The 24,974-nt window shown below is 37.0% G+C and overlaps 1 protein-coding gene across 1 annotated transcript; it reads left to right on the top strand.

The window, feature by feature from the left end:
• Nucleotides 1-695: 695 nt before the first annotated feature.
• LOC121216102 (uncharacterized) lies at nt 696-24,762 on the top strand. The gene is given in 4 exon segments (XM_041091399.1): nt 696-894; nt 975-1,346; nt 1,388-2,181; nt 24,634-24,762. Coding segments are annotated over 4 exon segments (1,494 nt in total).
• Nucleotides 24,763-24,974: the final 212 nt, after the last annotated feature.

Below are 24,974 nucleotides of genomic sequence, written 5' to 3'. Positions count from 1 at the left end.
AATCTTACTTGGAGTGGGAAAAGAAAATGGAACACGTCTTTGAGTGCCATAACTATTCGGAAAATAAAAAGGTAAAGCTCGCTGCCATTGAATTCTCGGATTATGCGATCGTGTGGTGGGATCAATTGGTGACTAGCCGAAGGAGGAATAGGGAGAGGCCTATCTCTACGTGGGCCGAAATGAAGGCCGTTATGCGCAAGCGTTTTGTTCCCTCCTATTACCATCGGGAGTTGTACCAACGATTGCAAAATCTCACACAAGGCAACCGAACTGTCGAGGACTACTATAAAGACATGGAAATCGCTATGATAAGAGCCGACATGGAGGAGGATCGTGAAGCAACAATGGCGAGATTTTTAGCTGGCCTAAATCGGGATATTGCCAATATCGTCGAGCTTCAACACTATGTAGAAGTTATGGACATGGTGCATATGGCAATAAAAGTTGAAAAATAATTGAAACGGAAAGGACCCATTCGGACATATCCAACGGCTTCTACCAACAACTGGACTCAAGGGACTAGCAAAGCTCCCAATCGGCCTAAGGAGCCTTTCGTTGCTGCCAAACCCAATCAAGTAAGTGCCGATGCTAGGAAAAATAAAAACGAGGCTGTCTCGAATCGTTCTCGTGATATCAAGTGTTTCAAGTGTCAAGGAAGAGGCCACATTGCGAGTCAATGTCCTAATCGACGAGTGATGGTGGTTCGTTCAAATGGCGAGATTGAGTCCGAAGATGAACAAGAGGAGGAGCCTGAAATTCCCATGGAGGAAGGTGAAGAGCTCGAGCTGCCCGTTGAAGGAGAATTACTTGTTATCAAAAGGAGGTTGAATATCCAAGTAGCCGAGGAAGAACAACAACGAGACAACATCTTTCACACTCGTTGCCATGTTCAAGGTAAGGTGTGTAGTTTAATTATTCACGGAGGTAGTTGCACCAATGTCGCAAGTTCTTTGCTGGTTAAAAACTTGGTTTAGCCACCACAAAGCATCCAACTCCTTACAAGTTACAATGGCTAAATGACGGAGGCGAACTCAAGGTGACGAAGCAAGCAAGGGTGGCATTTTCCATAGGCAAGTACCAAGATGAGATGGTTTGTGATGTCGTACCAATGCACGCGGGACATTTGCTATTGGGGCGTCCTTGGCAATTTGACAGGCGAGTAGTCCACGACGGCTATACAAACCGATATTCATTTAAGCACCTTGGAAGGAATGTTACATTAGCTCCTCTCACACCGAAGCAAGTGCATGAAGACCAACTCGAGATGAAGCAATCTATTGATCGAGAAAAAGAAAAAGAGAAAAACAAAAAGAGTGAAAAGAAAAAGAAAGAAAAGAATGAGGAGAGTGAGATAAAAACAAGAGTGACAAAAGAAAAAGAGCAAGAGTGTGAAAATAAAAAATAAGTGTTTTTGCTAGAAAAAGAGAGATTCGAAAATTGATGTTGGCAAGGCAACCTATCTTTCTACTTATGTATAAAGAGTGTTTATTGGAAACTAACGAACTTGACAATACTTTGCCTACTCCTATCGTTTCTTTGTTGCAGGAATTCGAAGATGTTTTTCCTGAAGAAGTGCCAAATGGCCTACCTGCCATTCGAGGAATCGAGCACCAAATCGATTTTGTGCCCGGTGCTGCAATTCCAAATAGGCCAGCATATAGAAGTAATCCTGAGGAAACGAAGGAATTAGAAAAGCAAGTAGCCGAATTAATGGAGAAGGGCTACATCCGTGAAAGCTTAAGTCCGTGCGCGGTTCCGGTATTGTTGGTTCCTAAAAAGGATGGATCCTGGCGAATGTGCGTTGACTGCCGCGCTATCAACAAAATCACAATAAAATATCGCCATCCTATTCCCCGCCTCGACGACATGCTTGATGAACTTAGTGGAGCCCAATTGTTTTCGAAGATCGATTTAAAAAGTGGGTATCATCAAATTAGAATGCGGGAGGGAGACGAATGGAAAACTGCGTTCAAAACTAAATATGGTTTGTATGAATGGTTGGTAATGCCATTCGGACTTACCAACGCTCCGAGTACTTTCATGCGTCTCATGAATTATGTTTTACGTTCGTTCATTGGAAAATTCTGTGTTGTGTATTTTGATGATATTTTAGTCTATAGCAAGAGCTTGGAAGATCATATTCAACATCTACTTGCCATGCTTGAAGTCTTACGAAAAGAGGTACTTTATGCCAATTTAAAGAAATGTTCTTTTTGCACTAATGAAGTTGTTTTTCTAGGCTTTGTGGTAAGTGCTCGTGGATTAGAAGTTGACCAAGAAAAGGTCAAGGCGATCAACGAATGGCCGCGTCCAACGAACATCAGCCAAGTGAGGAGTTTTCACGGGTTGGCAAGCTTCTATCGAAGGTTTGTGCCTAATTTTAGTTCTGTAGCTGCCCCCTTGACAGGTATAATTAAGAAAAATTCTCCTTTTGTGTGGACTGATGAACAAGAAAATTCTTTTAATAAGCTTAAAGAATGTCTAACTAATGCACCATTGTTGTCTTTACCTGATTTTAACAAAACATTCGAGATAGAGTGTGATGCTTCAGGTATCGGCATTGGCGCTGCTTTGATGCAAGATGGACGGCCTATTGCATACTTTAGTGAAAAGCTTAACGGATCTACGTTGAATTATCCAACGTATGATAAGGAACTATATGCATTGGTCCGAGCTCTCGAAACATGGCAACACTATTTATGGCTGAAGGAATTCGTAATTCATTCGGACCACGAGGCTCTAAAGCATTTGAAGGGACAAACCAAGCTCAATAAACGTCATGCCAAGTGGGTGGAGTATTTGGAGTCGTTTCCGTACGTGATCAAGTATAAAAAGGGTAAGGAAAATGTTGTAGCCGACGCCCTATCACGAAGGTACGCACTTGTCAATTTAATGGATTCTAAATTGCTTGGTTTCGAATTTATCAAAGATCTTTATAAATCTGATGCTGACTTTGGTGAAATTTATGAGTCTTGTTCTCATGGTGCTTGTGAAAAGTATTTTCAGCATGAGGGCTATTTATTTCGTGAAGGCAAGCTTTGTGTGCCTCAAAGTTCTGTGAGAAACGTCCTTGTAGAAGAAGCTCATAGCGGAGGACTTATGGGCCACTTCGGAATTGCTAAAACTTTAGCAATATTGCATCAACATTTCTATTGGCCCAAAATGAAACGTGACGTAATAAGGAAATGTGATCGTTGCATCACTTGTAAGAAGGCAAAGTCACGAATCAAACCGCATGGATTATACATCCCGTTGCCTATTCCTGATGCTCCGTGGGTAGACATTTCAATGGACTTCGTTCTGGGCCTTCCAAGAACCAAAAGAGGGAGAGATTCAATATTTGTTGTTGTAGACCGTTTTTCAAAAATGGCCCATTTTATACATTGTAATAAAACTGATGATGCTACTAACGTTGCTAGTCTATTTTTCAAGGAAGTTGTTAGGTTGCATGGGATCCCTCGAACCATTGTCTCTGATCGCGACACAAAGTTTCTAAGTCATTTTTGGAGGACGTTGTGGGGGAAATTGGGCACCAAACTTCTATTTTCGACGACATGCCACCCTCAAACGGATGGCCAAACCGAAGTAGTCAACCGTGTGCTATCAACTTTGCTTCGAGCTATTTTGAAAAAGAATTTGAAGATGTGGGAAGATTGCTTACCTCATGTGGAGTTCGCATACAATCGAACCGTTCATTCTGCTATGAAATTTTCTCCTTTTGAGGTAGTATACGGTTTTAATCCCATTACTCCTCTTGATTTGATTCCTATGCCTTCTAATGAATTAGTACATGTAGATGGCAAAAAGAAGGCCGAATTTGTTAAACAATTGCACAAAAATGTTAAGGATAATATTGAGAGGAGAACCGAACAATATGTTCGAGGGGCAAATAAAGGGCGCAAACGAGTCGTGTTCGAACCCGGTGACTGGGTTTGGATCCACATGCGCAAAGAACGGTTTCCCGATCAAAGAAAATCCAAGCTTCAATCAAGGGGTGATGGCCCTTTTCAAGTATTGGAACGGATCAATGACAACGTCTACAAGATTGACCTACCGGGTGAGTATGCAGTGAGTGCAAGTTTTAACGTTGCTGACCTTTCTCCTTTTGATGTAGGTGACGATTCGAGGACGAATCGCTTCGAAGAGAGGGAGGATGATATGAGCTCGCCCATGAAGATAGGTGCCGAATCCATGGAGTTGCCTTTGGGGCCAATTACTCGAGCACGTGCCAAGAAGTTCCAAGATGCTGTAGCAAGCTATATTGCTCGATTGTGGAGTGATGGGTTGATTGCCCATAAAACGCCCAGCTCAACTAGCTTGATTCGCAATTTCCTACAAGCTGATTTTAGCTTGTGTCAGCTCAATTTAGCTCAATTCGGCACTTAATTAGTTCAAGGAGCTGATTAAATTTATTTTTAATAAATTTAATTAGTTGTGTTAGTTTAGAATCAGCTCAAATCATTTAATTAAATAAATGTGTCTTAATCTGGACATTTTTAATTCAGCTTATTAAATATGTTTTATATTAGTACATGCCTTTAATATGTCCATATTAAGTCATAAATTAAATGTGTTTAGTTTAATTAAAAAGTTTTAATGTGTCTTGACTAAGACAAATTTATTAGTGGCTGCTAATTAATTTGTCTTAGCCGAATTAATGTGCAGAATTTTAATATGTCCAGCTGCTGATTTCATGAGTATTAAACTTGTCGTAATCACATTTATTTGATGTTTTTTTCAGCTAGCTTAATGGCAAAGAAAGCTCATAAAGAAGGAGCATGTATTTGGGCACATGCATGGACGGCATTTAAAGTGCAGCTGCCTTGTGTTTCCACCTGACTTTTCGTGCAGCTCAATGGACTTCTAGCTGCTGTTTTTGAGCTTCTCCAAGGGCCAATTTCGTGGAGAGCAATGGCCAAAGAGTGCCTCATAAATTCCAGCAGCCAATTCATGTGGAGGCTATTCATATTCGGCCAAAAAGCATAATTTTTGAAGCTGTCCATTTCTCTTCTCCATAGCAGCAATTAAGCTCTTTTAAAACATTAACCGAATCTGAATTTTCTCCATTAAAGGGGCCAGCCGAATCATCTTTTTCTAGAAGGTTAATTTTCAGAATTTCATCACATGAATGTAACTAGGAAATTTCTAGGAAGTTTCCTCAAGAAACTTAAGGCATAAGGATCTGATTAGATAGGCTATTCGGCTGCCTTAGTCAAGCTATAAATAGGTCATGTAATTCACATTTTGAGGTTAATGAACAATTTGATAGCTTTGCTAAATTGTGAGGTTGTTTTCAACTCTCGTTATTCTCCAAAAACTTGTGAGACTTATCAAACATCTTTGTGGCGTCAAACTTGTTTTTGTTTCTTCCCGAACTTATCACTTTAATCCCAAAAGTGTGGCGTTCGATTCATACTAAGGTTCCTATCACCATTGATAGTGGGTCGAAGTTTCTTTCCATTTAACAAACCTTCCATCCATCCTTACCAACCTAAGCATTCTCCTAAGTTACGGGTTAACACATTCCTATTGTGTTAGTTCGGCTTTCGAATCCTTAGCCAAATTGCTTCCATTGTTTTCTAATTCATTTCCTAAACCAACAAAACCCTTTTTGAGCCTAAATAAACCTCTTTCTTCTAGCCTATTTTGTAAAGCCTCAATTTACTCCTAATTCACGATCGGGCGATCTTTACGACTCAATTCGATCTCGAGGTGAGGGCGTATCACCTTCTTTAAATACCGCTCCTTGCATGCTAACATTTCATTTAATACATGTTTGCTTGCACATTAAATTCGGCCAACATTTAGACACATTAATTCGGCAGTAAACACAACATTAACTACAGCATATTAATAACCTACACTTAAGTGTTAGTTGGAGACATAACATAAATTCGGCTGCACAAAATATGAAAAAATATGCACAAGAAATTTGGCAACCTAAAGCACATTTAATTCAGCAGCCACAATTAACTTCAACTGGACATCATTTAAGACATCATTAAATTCGGTTGTAGCAAGACTAATTAAATTCGTCCAGACACATTAAAGAACAGCATTAACTATGACAAAACACATTAATTAGGCTTAAGACAAATTAAAGCATGCATTAAAACAAATAAAACATATTTAACATGGAAATTAATATGTCCAGATTTTTAAACAAATTAATTAACTTATTTAATTAACTAATTTAACTAACAGCAACTTATTTATTCCAGCAAAAATAAATGCAATCTTAATAAAATAAATTGCATTCTAGCTCAATGAGCTAGAATCCACCCGAATTGAATTGGGACGAGCTTGTGAAAATGTCGAGCCTCGCTTGTGGGCTGAGCCAAGGATGATTCCAGGGCGGGGTCGTATCATCCCCCCTTCTTTAGAACGACTTGTCCTCAAGTCGAGCCGTTGGTTCATTCGATCATAACTTCGCTTACTCATCTTTCCTCGATCAAATGGAACGAATGGCAATTGAAGCAACTGAAAAGAATATCCATGAGTTAGCAAAAAGCAGTACAAACAAATTTGCAATTCGAGTATAACAAGACAAATGTAATGCAGGCGATTGGAAAGATTCAGATTACCATGCAAGCGAACTAGTTTACTCGACAAGGCCATGAAAATTGTTCAAAACAAAATAAAATAGATTTCTGAGCATCCATACATCTTAAATTGATTACACAAGCTATAATTGGATCCCGAGTAATGAGTCAAAATATGCACATAGGCATCACAAACAGGTAATGAAAAATATTTACATGGTTCTCGAAGTTGCACAATCATACCGTGCATTAGACGATTGACTATCGATTCTATTACAATTACATCAACACAATTATCAAAAACAAGAATCTTTTTGTCACCATTAAAAATAGATAGATCGTGTTCAATTGAGGCAAAACAATTAACCATATCACAATCAAAGTATCTTTCAAAAACCAATTCACGAACAAGATTGTTATTACCATTCGAGGAAAACAAAAATATTTTAGAAATTTCAGGAGGCTTACCTTTTGGAGTAGGAAAATAAAGTTCATTTTTACCTCGCTCGCTTAACAAAAACCTTCGCTCCTTGGCGATGTAGAGTAGTCGAAATTCCTTGCTTGAATTAACCTTTTCAAAATGGATCTCCATACTCGACAATAGAGCATGCATCATAATCAAATTGGAATTATAATAAAAAACATCGAGAACTCATCCAAGTGATCATGTAATCTAAATTTCAGTCGGTCAATTTTGCTTAAAAATGCAGAATTTGGATAACAAAGCAGATTTGAGACACCATCTTCAACTTTAAGTGCACTAACCATTTTACATGTCATCGTCATATCAAACAAACAAATCAAAGACATGCATGTTGTCAAACATTCATACGTTTCAAATCTCATACCCACATTCTTGTTTATACAAAGTAGTTTCTCATAAAAGATCAATGAGTGCATATTTTTACCCAAATCAAGCTGATGGAATGGCTTATATATCTTCTTATCTTGCAAATGCTGAATAATTATTATTTCACTAACAAACTCATCAGCATCGCAATTTCCAAAAGCGTTATTCTTCTTGCCATCATTCCACGCAAATGTATTATCATCAATCAAAGGATGGCAAGTAACCACATCAAAGTTCAGATCACTTCTAAAGGACAATTCATCAACAAGGTTTCCATCAACAATCGAATAAGACAGAGGTGCTTTAAGAATTTCAAAACTCATACCTTGCTCCTCTTTTGGCAAAGGCGAACTAAGATAGTTGAGAACGTTACCTTTTTCAACCAAGGTGAACTTCTCTCTTTGGAAAGGTATTAGAGTTGTAAATTATCATCACTCGGCCTTTTGGATACCTGAAAAGCAGAAACAGAACAAGAACAAATTTCATATGGATTAGTTGGAATGCTCCTCACTTTTTCTGGTTCATTTGTCTCTTTTTCTCTCGTTTCTTTTTTAATCTCAACTTCTTTTTTTCTCTTTTCATTTCCTCTCTCATTTTCAATTTTATTTTCGACCTCACTCTCTTTTTTTGATTTCTTTTTCTTTTCTTTCGATTTCTTTTTCTCGCTCGCACTCTTGTACAATCTCAATTTCTTTTTCGAATTCTTTACAATGTGCAGTCGACACAAAAGAATCAAAAATATAATCCCCTAAAGGAAGAGAAAATATTTTCATAGGCTTCTCGTCTATTTCTTCGAGAACAATCCTTCGGGAAGGACTTCTTTGAAGCATACAAGGAATAACTCGTCCTTTCTCGTTCGTCATGTCGAAAAGTCGCAAGCTCGAAGCTATCGCGTCTTGTATTCCTTGACGAATAGGAATCCCGATAAGAATCTCTTAGCGAGTAGTCTTTGGACACGTATCGCCTTGACGATCTCGACTCCGTTTCTCGACTTGGTGGATTTTGTTTCCGTCTGGCTCTTTCCTCCACTCGATCCAGTTGATCATGCAATTTATCAAATTTTGATTTCACCATTCTATGCATCTCTTGCATCAAATATTGGAATTCTGATTCGGAAAATTCTTGTGACATGATTTTTTTGCTAAAAAGAGGAAAAAAATGATTAAAATAAAATAGAAAGTAAATACCTCACCACAAAAAATCTTATGTTTCACTCGCAAAGAAAATTAGATGACACTCCACTCGTGTTGATACGCCCCGGCTCGGGAAGGAGAGTCGAGTCGTAGATGTGCCCGATCGTAAATTGGAGTAATACTCGAGGGTGGACGAAATAGGTTAAGAAAGAAGAGATAAAGGCTCAAATTTAGTTCAAAAGGGGTTATGAAATGTATTGAGGATGATAGGTGAATGAAAACCAAGTATTAAGTTGAACCAACACAATATAAGTGTGTTAACCCGGGACTTAACGAATACTTAGGAAAGGTTAAATGTTGTATGGATGGAAAACGAATAAAATGGAACCTTGACCCACTATCAAAGATGATAGGAACCTCGGTATAACTTGAACGCCACACTTTGGGTGCAAAGTGATAAGTTCGAAATACAAAAACGGGTTGACGCCAAAAGGGTTACTTGATAAGTCTAACTAGTCCTTGGAGAACAATGAGAGTTGAAAACAAACTCACAAAGTAAACAAATTTCATATAAGTTTTAAAAATATATTGTCTAGCCTTAAAACGAATACAAAGCAAGCTATTTATAGCTAAATTCCTACGGTAGCCGAATGGACTAATAAGATGCTGAATGGCAGCCAAAATTAAAACAAAAGAGACTAGAAATTTCCAGCAACCTTCCTAAGACATTTGGGAAGCTTCATGCATGAAGAAGTCAATTGGACAGCTTCTAGATGTAATCCATTCAGCTGGACATTAATGGAAGTATTGGTGAGCTGAATAAGGGGTCTTGGTTCGGCCAATGAAGTTAAATGCACCTTAATGAAGCCTCCTTGTGAGTTGAACAGCTTGACCATTTTTATTGACGTTTTGGGCACACAAAACAGCTCCTAAATGCTTCTTGGGAGTATGAAATGTCAACCTTGGTTAATTAAGCAACAGACATGCTTTGGCGAATGGTCACTTGGAAATTCCCCAAACAACAGCTCTTTGCTGTACCCGAAGCAATACCAGCTTTAATGCTGTTCAATAACATCCCCCCTGCATGCTTTCATTAATGTCTCCATGCATGGTGAATATCTCATTTAAGTCATGTTTTGCTTCCCTTTAAATGCCGTTCCATACATGGGAACATCTCATTTAATTCATGTCTTTGCTGCACATTAAATCAGCAAGCAGCTTTTTAATTTCGTCCATTAAATGGCCACATTGAAAAGCACAAACAACTCCTTTAATGCCGTTCCTTGCATGTAGAACAGCATCTTTAATGCATGTCTTGCTGTTCATTAAATTCGGCAACATCCACTTCCTTAAATTGCCGTCCAAGCCATTAAACCTGCAGCCAAATAATTAAATTCGGTCATTAATATCTGCTCATTAAAAATCAGCATCTTAAGACAAATTAAATTGGCAGCAATTTGATCAATAAATATGCTCATAAATTCGGCTGAAACTAATGAAAAACATCAATAAATTCGGCAACTAAGACACATTTAATTCAGCATCCTAGACAAGTTAATTAAATTTGGCTGAACATTAAATAACAGCTTAGGCATAATAAATCAGCAATAAGACACATTAAATAATTGTAATAAGGCAAACACATTTATGCTAGGTAATAATTAAAACAAATTAAACATGCAATAAACAAACATAATTAAAATGTCCAGATTTCTTAATTAAACACTTAGTAATTATTTGAGCTAAAGTAACTAACTCAACTAATTAATTTATTCCGGCAAATTAAATTAAAAGAGCTAAAGAGCTAATAACGAGCTCAACGAGTTAAATTGAGCTTGAATGAGCTGACTTGAGCACGAATGAGCTAACTTGAGCTCGAATGAGTTGAACCACACGAAAAGAAATTCAAATAAGCTAAAAATTAGCTTCATCTTGCACTTGGGGCCCTCGTGTTTAGGCCAATCTCGACAGCGTTGGGTTGTGACATTACATGATGCGATCAGGATCACATCATACCCTCCCTCTTGAAGACGATTTGTCTTCAAATCGGGCCACTTGCTCGAAAATTTTTTTTCAAGATCTCGAACCCTTTTGTTCATGACCCGAATAGAATCATTTCCAAAACTTTGAAAATCACGAATGGTTCGAGAAAATTTTGAATTATTTCCACGCCCTCCCTCTTTTGGAGGGAACCAATTTAGAGTGTCACCTACACGAGAATGAAAGGAATTAGAGACACTAAAAATTATAAACACAAATGATCTTTTTAGATGCTTATTCAAAATTGGGATGCTTAACCCAATGCCAGGATCAAAAATGAAATTCGGTCTTACCTTTCCAAAATGAATCAAAAAGTTCATGGATAGAAACAAATCAGAACCACAAAACAGTCGAAAGGCATAATCTCGAAAGTCAAAATTGCAAAATCCAAACCCTTTTAACAAGAACAAAGAATAATAATCTCCGGGGTCAAAAACGAAGCTTCCTCTTCTTCACCAAGACTTCACACATGTCAAGCAAATAGGAGTTAGGCATACATACATTCGAGCAATCAAACCCTTCATATTTCATTCGCACACGTAAACAAGAAAAGTTCACACCACAATTTAGATAATTCACATGATCATCACAAGCAAACAGATTAGATGTCAACTTTTCATCACACAATCCCAAATTTTGTTTGTGTTGTTTTAATCTGGCTTCATCATCAAGCTTGTAAACATCAGAAATATCATGAGGAAAACTTTTCAATCCATCATCCCAATCAAAGTCATCACCAATCAAAAATTGATACTTAGACAAATCAGGATAGGAAAGTCTTCTACTAACTAATTCTTCAGCAATCTCAACATTATCATGCATATGAATTCGTTGAAGTTCGACTAACATAGAACCCTTACCATGCTTACCTTTAGGCGCTGGTGGAATAGAGTCATCTATGATTTTACTTTCTCGACTAATCGAAATCGTCTCTCCTCAGAAAAGTATTGAAGTTGAAATTGATCGATGGGATTTCGAGAAACCTGAAAAGTAGAAACAAAACAAGGAAAATTCATAGGATGGTTAGTAACAACACTCATTTCTTGTTCACTTTCATCTTTTTCGCTTATTTCTTTTTCCAACTCATTTTCAAATCCTCTTTCCTTTACCATATCACTCATTTCTTTTGCACTCTCATTTCTTCCTTCAATCTCACTCTCTTTTTCAGTTTTCTTTTCTTTTTCACACTCGTTTTTATTCTCAATCTCATTTTCAATTTTCTTTTCTATCTCACACTCATCTTCTTTTTCTTTCATTTCTTTTTCATTTTCATTTTCTCGCTCGCGCTCTTTTTTTTTCACATGCTATTTCAATTCCATTACAAAAGTAGAAATCATCAAAATGAGAAGCCTTTCGTTGAGAATAAGAAAAGGATTCTTCATACAAATGGCAATCTTCTCTTTGTGATAGATCTTCCGTAGCCGAGTACTTTGACACTCTTGAAACACGTGCACCTCTTCGTAAATAATCCTTTGTAGATGAATAAATTGAAGCACTTGTAGAGACACGTTTACTTTTTCGTTTATCATCTCGAAGGACTCAAACTCGGAGTTTGCTTCTCTTGGTCTCGAACGCCTTGTTGAATAGAAGTTTGATAAGAGTCTCTTGTCGAGTAGTGTCGTCGTGACGATCTTTTCTTCGTCTCTTGACTTGAAGAAATTTGCTCCCGTTGGAATCGTTCATCCAACTTCTTCAATCGTTCTTTAATTGGTTCCAATTTTCTTTGAAGCATTTGACCCACCTCGTGAATAATCGTTTGATATGTTGGGTCGATCAAAACATCGTCATATTCTTCATCATCAATCCCTTCAAAACTTCTTGACATCTTTTTTTTTAATCACACAAAAAACTCACACTTCTCTCACATAAAAAAAATTCACACTATTTGGCTTTTACTTCTCTCGAATGGTCTCACCAATCACTCTTGCCTTTTTCCACTCGATTTTTCACCTCTCGAAGTTCTTCGCAAACTAAATTGACGAATCAATACCGTTTGACGTCGGCTTACAAAATTGATTTGGCTTGGTGGGTAATGATGTCAGAAATGGTAGGCTATCAAACAAACTAGAAATGGTTAAGTGTGGCTATATAGATAAGGTCCTTCGGGCATCAAGCAATGCTTTTACAATCCAACTATGACCTCTTCTTTTTTTTTTAATTCTAATTTTTTTTTACTTCTGAAACTTCTTTTTTTTTCTTTTTTTTGAATTTCTCTTTTTTTTCAGTACTGAATACAAAAGAAGACAAGAAAAAAATTGAATACAATTTTTTTTTCAAATTTTTTTTAATTTTTTTCCTTTTTTTTACAATACCGAAATGCCGATAACTTCGATTCTTACTCCAATTCAGCTAGCTCTGATACCAAATGATACGCCCCGGCTCGGGAAGGAGAGTCGAGTCGTAAATGTGCCCAATCGTGAATTGGAGTAATACTCGAGGGTGGATGAAATAGGTTAAGAAAGAAGAGATAAAGGCTCAAATTTAGTTCAAAAGGGTAATGTATTGAGGATGATAGGTGAATGAAAACCAAGTATTCAAGTTGAACCAACACAATATAAGTGTGTTAACCCGGGACTTATACGAATACTTAGGAAAGGTTAAATGTTGTATGGATGGAAAACAAATAAAATGGAACCTTGACCCACTATCAAAGATGATAGGAACCTCGGTATAACTTGAACGCCACACTTTGGGTGCAAAGTGATAAGTTCGAAATACAAAAACGGGTTGACGCCACAAGGGTTACTTGATAAGTCTAACCAGTCCTTGGAGAACAATGAGAGTTGAAAAAAACTCACAAAGTAAACAAATTTCATATAAGTTTTAAAAATATATTGTCTAGCCTTAAAACGAATACAAAGCAAGCTATTTATAGCTAAATTCCTACGGTAGCCGAATGGACTAATAAGATGCTGAATGGTCAGCCAAAATTAAAACAAAAGAGACTAGAAATTTCCAGCAACCTTCCTAAGACATTTTTGGGAAGCTTCATGCATGAAGAAGTCAATTGGACAGCTTCTAGATGTAATCCATTCAGCTGGACATTAATGGAAGTATTGGTGAGCTGAATAAGGGGTCTTGGTTCGGCCAATGAAGTTGAATGCACCTTAATGAAGCCTCCTTGTGAGTTGAACAGCTTGACCATTTTTATTGACGTTTTGGGCACACAAAACAGCTTGATACGAGATCAAAGGCTCGACAAATGCGTTCCAAACTAAATGGGACCATCCAGGAGTTTGTTAGTAAGGCCTTAGATGCGTACACAAAAGAAAGGGAAAATCAAGATTTCAAATATTGGGAATCTTGGTCCAAGACACCAAATCTTGCAGCCAAAGCGCATTGGATCCATTACGAGCATCAACGATTCAATTTCGGTAGGAGATGGATCACAAGCCCAAATTCTTAGGGCAAGGCCCAATAAGAAGATTCCAAGCCCAATCAAGAAATCCACCCATACTTAGTTGAAAATCAGGCCAAATTGTCAAAGTGGCCCAAGTTGTAAAGTTTTATTTTTATTTATTTATTTATTTATTTTACTTAGTTTAAATTTTTATATTCAGTCCAAGAGTCCCAAATAAAAGACCCTTGGCCGAATTTCCATATTAAAATAATTAGGAGTTTTTTTTTAGTTTTAGTTTTAGTGTTCTAATTAAATTAGGAAAACATTTGAAAGGCCTATTTATATGGCTTGGCAGCACCCTACATTACATTACAATTACATTGAAAATTTCAGATTTGATTTGAGTGAAAATTCTCTTTGAGTTCTTCAAGGATTTTCTCTTGAGTTTTCTTTAGAAGTTGTTTTAACATCTTTTTGATTGTGGGAGCCATCTTAAACCTTCTTCTTGCCATTGATATTCTTTGGAGGGGAGATTAGAGCCGTTTGAAGGGAGTTGTGAGATCTTTCGGGATTTCAAGGCTTCTTAGGACTTATCTTTTAATTTCTTACTGTCAATTCTTTCTTTATTTCTGCTTGTGCCGAATCTTTATCTAATTTATTTTCTGTTCTTATTGTGTTTTCAGCCTTTTTCTATCTTAAGGAATTAGCCCAAAAATCCCCAATTTCTAGGGTTCTTGCCGATTCATCCATACTCTTTTTGGGAGAAATTAGATTGCCGAAATTTGGGAAAAACTATCTGGGTGTTCAATTGGGCAGAATCGCAATCTCTTCTAGGGTTTCAAGATTCCTTATTAACATTTATTTCTATTCTCTATTTGATTCTTTACTGTTTTGGGGATTTTATTTCAGATCTGAAATTCAAAAATCTAATCTTTTAATTTTCTGTTTCGTTTCAAATCTAATTGTTTAGGGTTTTCGTAGGAGTTTCTCGTGACTTGGCAACTCGATCTTGGTCGCGCGCAACCCCGTATCATTTGGTATCAGATTTTGGGGTTTTGGGTGTTCTTGGTTGATTTCTAAACTGATCTCTATTTTTTAAAAGCATAAACAGCAGTTTTACCCAAAAAATTGTTCAAAAAAAATTCATTTGAGTGGGTAAACGTTGTCCGATTGATCTGAAATTTTACATACATTTTTTGGCACTGTGATTGAATATAAAAAAATTATTCCCGCAAAAAAATCAGTCAAAAAAGTCAAAAAAATCAAAAAAGACGAAATTCCATAAAAATTTAAAAAAAGATTCAGCGGGTTGAATTTGGTGCTCAAAATTTCCAGATCAAAAATTCAATATATAAGGACACTCCAGATTTAATTTGTGATTTTTGGAGATCGGAACACCTCAAACGAAGTTGTCAAGTTACTCCGTAGTTTTTCGGGTTTTCTGTTTTCAGCAATTTTTATTGATTCTTAGCTGTAGGTTTTCATTTGTTTACCTTTATTCTTCCTTTACGTTATCTAACACCTTCTTGTTTCTTGTGTTAGTAGGATTTAAAGGTGTGCACAACTTCTTCCTCGGTGCAACACGAATCAATTGGTGTCTCGTCAGTTTTTGGCATCCTAGTGCAAATTAGGATTCTTTGGTAGTTTGGTTCACACTCTCTAATTGGTTGATATAAACTCTGATAAAGAACTCACAAGATTGAATTCGACCTCATTGAGAATTTGATTTTTCTTTTTGAGTGATTAATGGTGAGGTTTGCTAACTTTTATTTTTGAGTGTTGAGTGTTTATTTTTGCAGTTTTTTTGGAAGATGTCTAAAGATGACCATAATGATACACTTATGGAAGTCCAACAACAGTTAGAAGGACACGCTGCTGCAATCACACAAATAAATGCTACCTTCAAGCATTGAATACTACTTTGAATGAGGTACGAATGAATCAAGAACTTCAATATCGAGATCCAATCAGGGAAGATAGGAATAACCAGCCCCATAGGCGCGGCCCTCGACGTGTCCCTAGAATGGATGATGATTTTCATGATCGTGGACAACCTTCTTTGGCAAAACCGAAATTCACAATTCCCCAATTTCGTGGTAAGAATGATCCTGACGCTTATTGTGAATGGGAATCTAAGATTGAACTCATGTTTCGGTATTATAAATGTCTGGATGATGAAAAGGTAGCGTTAGCAACACTGGAATTTTCTGATTATGCATTAAGTTGGTGGACTCAACTTGGGGTAAACCGCCATCGGAATTATGAAGGTGAGATTTCGACATGGGATGAGTTGAAACAGATTATGCGTAAAAGGTTTATTCCACCTCACTACTATAGAGAAATTAAAACAAAGTTGAGAAGACTTATCCAAGGTAGTAGGACGGTGGATGAATATTTTAAAGAGATGGAGATGCTCATTCAGAGAGCTAATGTGGAGGAAGATGAAGAAACAACTATGGTTCGATTCATTGATGGTTTGAACAGGCCGATAGCTAATACATTGAGGCTACAAACTTACATTGATTTGGAAGAAGTAGTTCACAAAGCCATTGAGATCGAGCAACAATTAAAGGAACAAAGGTTTGGGTCCTTATCTACTTCACAATATTATCGAGGTAACAATTCCAATTCTGATTTTAAGAGTTCAAAACCACCTTTTGTTACTAACAAGTCTTCTTTGAGTAATGGAAGTAAACAATCAGATTGGAAAAAAGGGGCTCTGCAAAAACGCAAACACCTTCTAAGCAGCCCAATTTAGGTGATTCGAGTGCGAAGAGGACTCGTGAGATTGAATGCTTTAAGTGCAAAGGGCGTGGTCATTATAGTAGAGAATGCCCTAACACGAGATTACTTCTTCTAAAAGATAACGGTGAGTACATTCCGACTCTGATAATACAGATCCAGATATGCCAGAACTTGTGGATGACAGTGATAATGGCGACGAGTTGGTCGAACCACCAAAGGAAGGGGACTTTGCTAATTTTCAATGCCTTGTAGTTCGTCGAACCCTTACATTCAGATAAAAGATGATGAGAGCCAAAGGACAATATTTTCCATTCTCGGTGTTTTATTAAAGGTAACTTATGTTCACTCATTATTGATAGTGGGAGTTGCTCGAATGTAGTGAGTAGTTATTTGGTGGATTCTTTAAAGTTGCCTTGTACCAAACACCCTAAGCCATATCACCTTCAGTGGCTTAATGAATGTTCCGAAGTTAAAGTTACGAAACAGTCCTTGGTCACTTTTAAACTCGACAATTATGAGGATGACGTATGGTGTGATGTAGTCCCCATGCATGCGGCACACTTGCTCCTTGGACGACCTTGGCAATTTGATCGCGATGTTACACACCAAGGTAAACTTAATCGATACTCCCTTGTATTTAAAGGCAAGAAATTCACTTTTGCTCCTTTAAATCCTACTGATGTATATAAGGATCAATTGAGGATGATAAAATTTTGTGAGGGGTAAGGGAGAAAGAGCAAGTACAAAAGACAGAGAGAAAAGAGGCTAATAGTAGTGGAAAAAGTCAAAATTTAAAAAGCCCAAAGGTGAGTGAATCCTCTAATGGTAAAATGAGCGGAAAAAATCTTTTGGCAACAAAAAAAGATGTGAAGAGAGCCCTACTTAATAAACAGCTTGTATCCTTGTGAGGTTTAGGCAAAATTATTTATCTTTATCTAACATAAACGAAAATTTGCCTAGTGTGTTTCAATCTCTTTTGCAGGATTATGAGGATGTTCTTAGTGAGGCCCCTAAAGGTTTACCACCTTTACGAGGGATAGAACATCAAATTGACTTAGTACCCGGAGCTTCAATCCCAAATCGACCAGCCTATAGATGCAATCCCGAGGAGACAAAGGAATTGCAAAGGCAAGTGGAGGAATTACTAGACAAAGGGTACATTCGTGAGAGCCTAAGTCCTTGTGCTGTTCCTGTCTTATTGGTGCCAAAGAAAGATGGTACGTTTCGTATGTGTGTTGATTGTCGCCCAATCAACAAGATAACGGTAAAGTATCGACACCCAATCCCTAGACTTGATGATATGCTTGATGAATTACATGGTTCAATAATATTTACAAAAATTGATTTAAAAAGCGGTTATCATCAAATTCGAATGAGGGAAGGGGATGAATGGAAAACAGCTTTTAAAACAAAATTTGGATTGTATGAATGGTTAGTTATGCCTTTCGGCCTTACTAATGCACCTAGTACATTTATGAGATTAATGAATCATGTTTTGAGGCTACATTTGGGTAAATCTGTAGTAGTTTACTTTGATGATATTTTAATTTACTCAAAGTCATTAGATGATCATGTTTTCCATGTTCGAACCGTTTTGGATATTCTACGAACTGAAAGATTATTTGCCAACCTTGATAAATGCACATTCTGTTGTGATAAACTAATATTCTTAGGTTTCATAGTTAGTGCTCAAGGTATTCATGTCGACGAGGACAAAGTTAAGGCAATTAAGGAGTGGCCGACTCCTAAATCGGTAACTGAGGTGAGATCTTTCCATGGTTTAGCCAGTTTTTATAGACGATTTGTGAAAGATTTCTCTACTATTGCTGCCCCATTGACTGAAGTTATAAAGAAATCAGTGGGTTTCAAATGGGGTGAAACCCAAGAAAAAGCTTTTCAAACTCTAAAAGCTAAGTTATGTTCTGCTCCTTTGCTTAAATTACTTGATTTTGCTAACACTTTTGAACTTGAGTGTGATGCTTCAGGAATTGGAATCGGCGCCGTTTTAATGCAAGATAAGCTCTATTGCTTATTTTAGTGAGAAATTGAACGGTGCACAGTTAAATTACTCGACTTATGACAAAGAACTATTGGCATTAGTTCGTGCACTTCAAGTATGGCAACATTATTTGCTGCCTAATGAGTTTGTCATACATACAGATCATGAGTCTCTTAAATGGTTAAAGGGACAAGGTAAGTTGAGTAAAAGACATGCCCGATGGGTAGAATTCATTGAAACATTCCCTTATGTGATTCAATATAAAACAGGTAAAGATAATGTAGTCGCAGATGCTTTGTCTAGACGATATACTTTAATACTACATTGAATGCTAAAGTCTTAGGGTTTGAACATATTAAAGAGTTATATGATGATGATACTGATTTCAGCCATATCTATAAGAATTGTGGACATACTGCTTTTGAAAAATTTTATTTGTAGATGGCTTTCTTTTTCTTTAAACAGGTTATGCATACCAAAGTGTTCCATGAGAGAATTGTTGATTCATGAAGCCCATAGTGGGGGACTAATGGGACATTTTGGAGTGGCCAAAACACTAGACATATTGCAAGAACACTTCCATTGGCCACATATGAAGAAGGATGTGGAAAAGGTATGTTCCAAGTGCATTACATGCAAACAAGCAAAATCTAAGGTAATGCCTCATGGCCTTTACACTCCTTTACCGATTCCTACTTCACCTTGGGTAGATTTATCCATGGACTTTATTCTAGGTTTGCCTCGAAATAAGAAAGGAAGAGATAGTATATTTGTTGTTGTTGACAGGTTCTCAAAGATGGCACATTTTATTTCTTGTCACAAAATAGATGATGCTACACATGTAGCAGACTTATTCTTTAAAGAGGTGGTAAGACTTCATGGCATCCCTAAAACAATTGTTTCTGACAGAGATGTCAAATTTCTTAGCCACTTTTGGAAGGTATTGTGGGGTAAGCTTGGTACTAAATTACTTTATTCCACTACATGTCACCCCAAACTGATGGCCAAACTGAAGTAGTTAATCGGATCTTAGGGACTTTATTACGATCTGTTGTGGGAAAGAACATTAGAAATTGGGAAGAATGCCTACCGTTTGTTGAATTTGCATATAATAGATCTATTCATTCTACAACTGGTTATTCTCCATTTGAACTTGTTTATGGTTTTAACCCACTAACAGTACTTGATCTTGCGCCATTACCACTTGAACGCATTGTTAATTTAGATGGTGAACAGAAAGCTGAGTTGGTGAAATCCTTACATGAGCAGGCTAGGCAACGAATAGCCAAAACATATGATGCCAACACCAACAAAGCAAACAAGGGGCGCAAACGGGTTGTCCTAGAACCCGGAGATTGGGTTTGGGTCCATATGAGGAAAGAATGATTTCCTGCAAGAAGAAAGACCAAGTTAGACCCAAGGGGCGATAGGCCTTTCCAAGTACTCGAGAGGATCGACGATAATGCCTATAAAATTGATCTACCTGGTGAGTACAATGTAAGTTCTACTTTTAATGTGGCTGACTTGTCCCCATTTGATTTTTCAATTCGAGGTTGAATCTTTTTGAGGAAGGGGGGAATGATACGAGATCAAAGGCTCAACAAATGCTTCCAAACTAAATGGGACCATCCGGGAGTTTGTTAGTAAGGCCTTAGATGCGTACACAAAAGAAAGGGAAAATCAAGATTTCAAATATTGGGAATCTTGGTCCAAGACACCAAATCTTGCAGCCAAAGTGCATTGGATCTCCATTATGAGCATCAACGATTCAATTTCGGTAGGAGATGGATCACAAGCCCAAATTCTTGAGGGCAAGGCCCAATAAGAAGATTCCAAGCCCAATCAAGAAATCCACCCATACTTAGTTGAAAATCAGGCCAAATTGTCAAAGTGGCCCAAGTTGTAAAGTTTTATTTTTATTTATTTATTTATTTATTTTACTTAGTTTAAATTTTTATATTCAGTCCAAGAGTCCCAAATAAAAGACCCTTGGCCGAATTTCCATATTAAAATAATTAGGAGTTTTTTTTTAGTTTTAGTTTTAGTGTTCTAATTAAATTAGGAAAACATCTGAAAGGCCTATTTATATGGCTTGGCAGCCACCCTGCATTACATTACAATTACATTGAAAATTTCAGATTTGATTTGAGTGAAAATCTCTTTGAGTTCTTCAAGGATTTTCTCTTGAGTTTTCTTTAGAAGTTGTTTTAACAATCTTTTTGATTGTGGGAGCCATCTTAAACCTTCTTCTTGCCATTGATATTCTTTGGAGGGGAGATTAGAGCCGTTTGAAGGGAGTTGTGAGATCTTTCGGGATTTCAAGGCTTCTTAGGACTTATCTTTTAATTTCTTACTGTCAATTCTTTCTTTATTTCTGCTTGTGCCGAATCTTTATCTAATTTATTTTCTGTTCTTATTGTGTTTTCAGCCTTTTTCTATCTTAAGGAATTAGCCCAAAAATCCCCAATTTCTAGGGTTCTTGCCGATTCATCCATACTCTTTTTGGGAGAAATTAGATTGCCGAAATTTGGGAAAAACTATCTGGGTGTTCAATTGGGCAGAATCGCAATCTCTTCTAGGGTTTCAAGATTCCTTATTAACATTTATTTCTATTCTCTATTTGATTCTTTACTGTTTTGGGGATTTTATTTCAGATCTGAAAATTCAAAAATCTAATCTTTTAATTTTCTGTTTCGTTTCAGATCTAATTGTTTACGGTTTTCATAGGAGTTTCTCATGACTTGGCAACTCGATCTTGGTCTGCGCGCAACCCCGTATCACAGCTCCTAAATGCTTCTTGGGAGTATGAAACGTCAACCTTGGTTAATTAAGCAACAGACATGCTTTGGCCGAATGGTCACTTGGAAATTCCCCAAACAACAGCTCTTTGCTGTACCCGAAGCAATACCAGCTTTAATGCTGTTCAATAACGTCCCCCCTTGCATGCTTTCATTAATGCCGTCCATGCATGGTGAATATCTCATTTAATTCATGTTTTGCTTCCCTTTAAATGCCGTTCCATACATGGGAACATCTCATTTAATTCATGTCTTTGCTGCACATTAAATCAGCAAGCAGCTTCTTTAATTTCGTCCATTAAATGGCCACATGAAAAAGCACAAACAACTCCTTTAATGCCGTTCCTTGCATGTAGAACAGCATCTTTAATGCATGTCTTGCTGTACATTAAATTCGACCAACATCCACTTCCTTAAATTGCCGTCCAAGCCATTAAACCTGCAGCCAAATAATTAAATTCGGTCATTAATATCTGCTCATTAAAAATCATCATCTTAAGACAAATTAAATTGGCAGCAATTTGATCAATAAATATGCTCATAAATTCGGCTGAAACTAATGAAAAACATCAATAAATTCGGCAACTAAGACACATTTAATTCAGCATCCTAGACAAGTTAATTAAATTTGGCTGAACATTAAATAACAGCTTAGGCATAATAAATCAGCAATAAGACACATTAAATAATTGTAATAAGGCAAACACATTTATGCTAGGTAATAATTAAAACAAATTAAACATGCAATAAACAAACATAATTAAAATGTCTAGATTTCTTAATTAAACACTTAGTAATTATTTGAGCTAAAATAACTAACTCAACTAATTAATTTATTCCGGCAAATTAAATTAAAAGAGCTAAAGAGCTAATAACGAGCTCAACGAGTTAAATTGAGCTTGAATGAGCTAACTTGAGCTTGAATGAGTTGAACCACATGAAAAGAAATTCAAATGAGCTAAAAATTAGCTTCATCTTGCACTTGGGGCCCTCGTGTTTAGGCCAATCTCGACGGCGTTGGGTTGTGACATTACATGATGCGATCAGGATCACATCACGTGTTTACACTCGTTTAATGGTTTTGCTCGCTCTAATGTACTCACCACTCGTGCCTTTTTTCGCTCGTCTCACTCTCGTGAATTCGTATTTCTTTTCAAGAAGACTTATTGCGGCTTAGAGGGCCAGCTTCAAATGGGTGCAAAGGATAACGTTAGGGTGTATAGGGTAGGCTGAAGCAAGGAAAATAAAAATCAAAGTATGTGTGGCGTTTTGGGGGGTAGAGGGAATGATAGAATGAATGGATGCTCGGAAGCAACAAGAAATAATAACAAAATAAAACTCACAAGACTTTTCACTTTTTTTTATACTGCGATTTTTTTTTCAATTACAATATGCTGAAATATAAAGGAAGAAAAAAATTTACAACCTGAATTTTTTTTTCACGTTACGAACCTACTCCGAGCTTGATATGAACGTCGGCGCTCCTCGTTTTAGTAGCTCTATACCAAATGATGTGATCCGACCCGGGTTAATCGAGTCGTTTCACATAATTGTCCGACATTGACGAGGAATAGTTGAGTTATCGGAAATAGGATGAAAATAAGGCTAAAGATGCGGAAGCTTTCAAATGGTTTTAAAGGTTGGCTAAGGTGATAGTAAATTTATAAGGGGTAGTAGGCTCGATTTAAGGATAAAAATAAGAAAATGGAAGTTGGATAAATGAAGGCTCAGTTTTGTAAAAAGATATTATAGTTGGGTAAAATCTAGGATAGTCGGTGGAATGGATAAATGAGCTTAAACACCAGAAACGATTCAACACTAAAAAGTGTCACCCCGATTTCTATTCGGTTCAAGGTGGGATTACAGAATTGTAGAAAGGTTGAACGCCACACCAAATCAATGTGATAAGTTCAAAGGAGAACGATAGACGCCATAGCACGCTAGATAAGTTAGATCGAACTCGTATGAATTTAGAGAGGAGAAAATCACTCTTTGAACAAAGTTCATTCAAATGATCAAAAGTCAAAAAATCCTTTACAAAATGTGATAACAAACTATTTATAGCCTACATTTGATAGCCTAATGGACAAAGTAAACCAGCTTAATGACTAAGTGATTCAGCTATTAATGAGTTAAATTAAACTAGAGAAATGTACTTTAAAGGCAGTCCATATTCGGCTGAATGGAACATCAATAGACTCCTTCTTGATTAAGCAAACATAGTTCTTGAATGTAGATGAATGAATGGTAGCCCATCAGCCTTGTCTAGGTTCGGCTATAGCATGAATGTATTAACCAATAAGTGTCTCTTGGCCGAACAATCATCTTGGAGGCCAAAGATTCATTGCATAAATTAATGTAGCTAGACATCCATGCACTTTCCCATTTGTTAAATCTTGCTGTCCATGCATCTTCAATTGGCTCTTAATTTGTGTTCACGCATGGTGCCCTCATCACTCTCCCTCATTTAAATGTCGTCCATGCCCAAATTCATGCTTTCTTCAACATCTCATTGAATGGCTGTCCATTGCATGTGGAACATCTCATTAATTCTTGTCTTTGCATCAGCAGCTTTTAATGTCGTCCTAGGGAAGATGTACCAGCAAATTAAATCCATTGTGGGCACATTAAATTCGGCTGTTTAGGAAAAATGCAGTAGCTACCTTCTTTAAATGTCGTTCCTTGCATGCTAACATTTCATTTAATACATGTTTGCCTGCACATTAAATTCGGCCAACATTTAGACACACATTAATTCGGCAGTAAACACAACATTAACTACAGCATATTAATAACATGCACTTAAGTGTTAGTTGGAGACATAACATAAATTCGGCTGCACAAAATATGAAAAAATATGCACAATAAATTCGGCAACCTAAAGCACATTTAATTCAGCAGCCATAATTAACTTCAACTGGACTAATTAAATTCGGTTGTAGCAAGACTAATTAAATTCGTCCAGACACATTAAACAACAGCATTAACTATGACAAAACACATTAATTAGGCTTAAGACAAATTAAAGCATGCATTAAAACAAATAAAACATATTTAACATGGAAATTAATATGTCCAGATTTTTAAACAAATTAATTAACTTATTTAATTAACTAATTTAACTAACACAACTTATTTATTCCAGCAAAAATAAATGCAATCTTAATAAAATAAATTGCATTCTAGCTCAATGAGCTAGAATCCACCCGAATTGAACTGGGACGAGCTTGTGAAAATGTCGAGCCTCGCTTGTGGGCTGAGCCAAGGATGATTCCAGGGCGGGGTCGTATCATGTTCTTTCACGTACGCATCTAAGGCCTTGCTAACAAACTCTTGAATGGTCCCATTTAGTTTGGAATGCATTTGTCGGGCCTTTGCTCTCGTTATTGGGCCTTGTGGTAATTTGAGCCCATCGCGTTCTTGGGTTGGGCCTTGGAGACTCGTATCATTCCCCTCTTCCTCAAAAAGATTCGACCTCGAATCTGAAAAATCAAATGGGGACAAGTCAGCCACATTAAAAGTAGAAC

This window comes from Gossypium hirsutum, chromosome D04, assembly GCF_007990345.1.
Source record: "Gossypium hirsutum isolate 1008001.06 chromosome D04, Gossypium_hirsutum_v2.1, whole genome shotgun sequence".
In the NCBI taxonomy this organism is placed as follows: Eukaryota; Viridiplantae; Streptophyta; class Magnoliopsida; order Malvales; family Malvaceae; genus Gossypium; species Gossypium hirsutum.
This window is presented reverse-complemented; position numbering and strand designations above follow the sequence as displayed.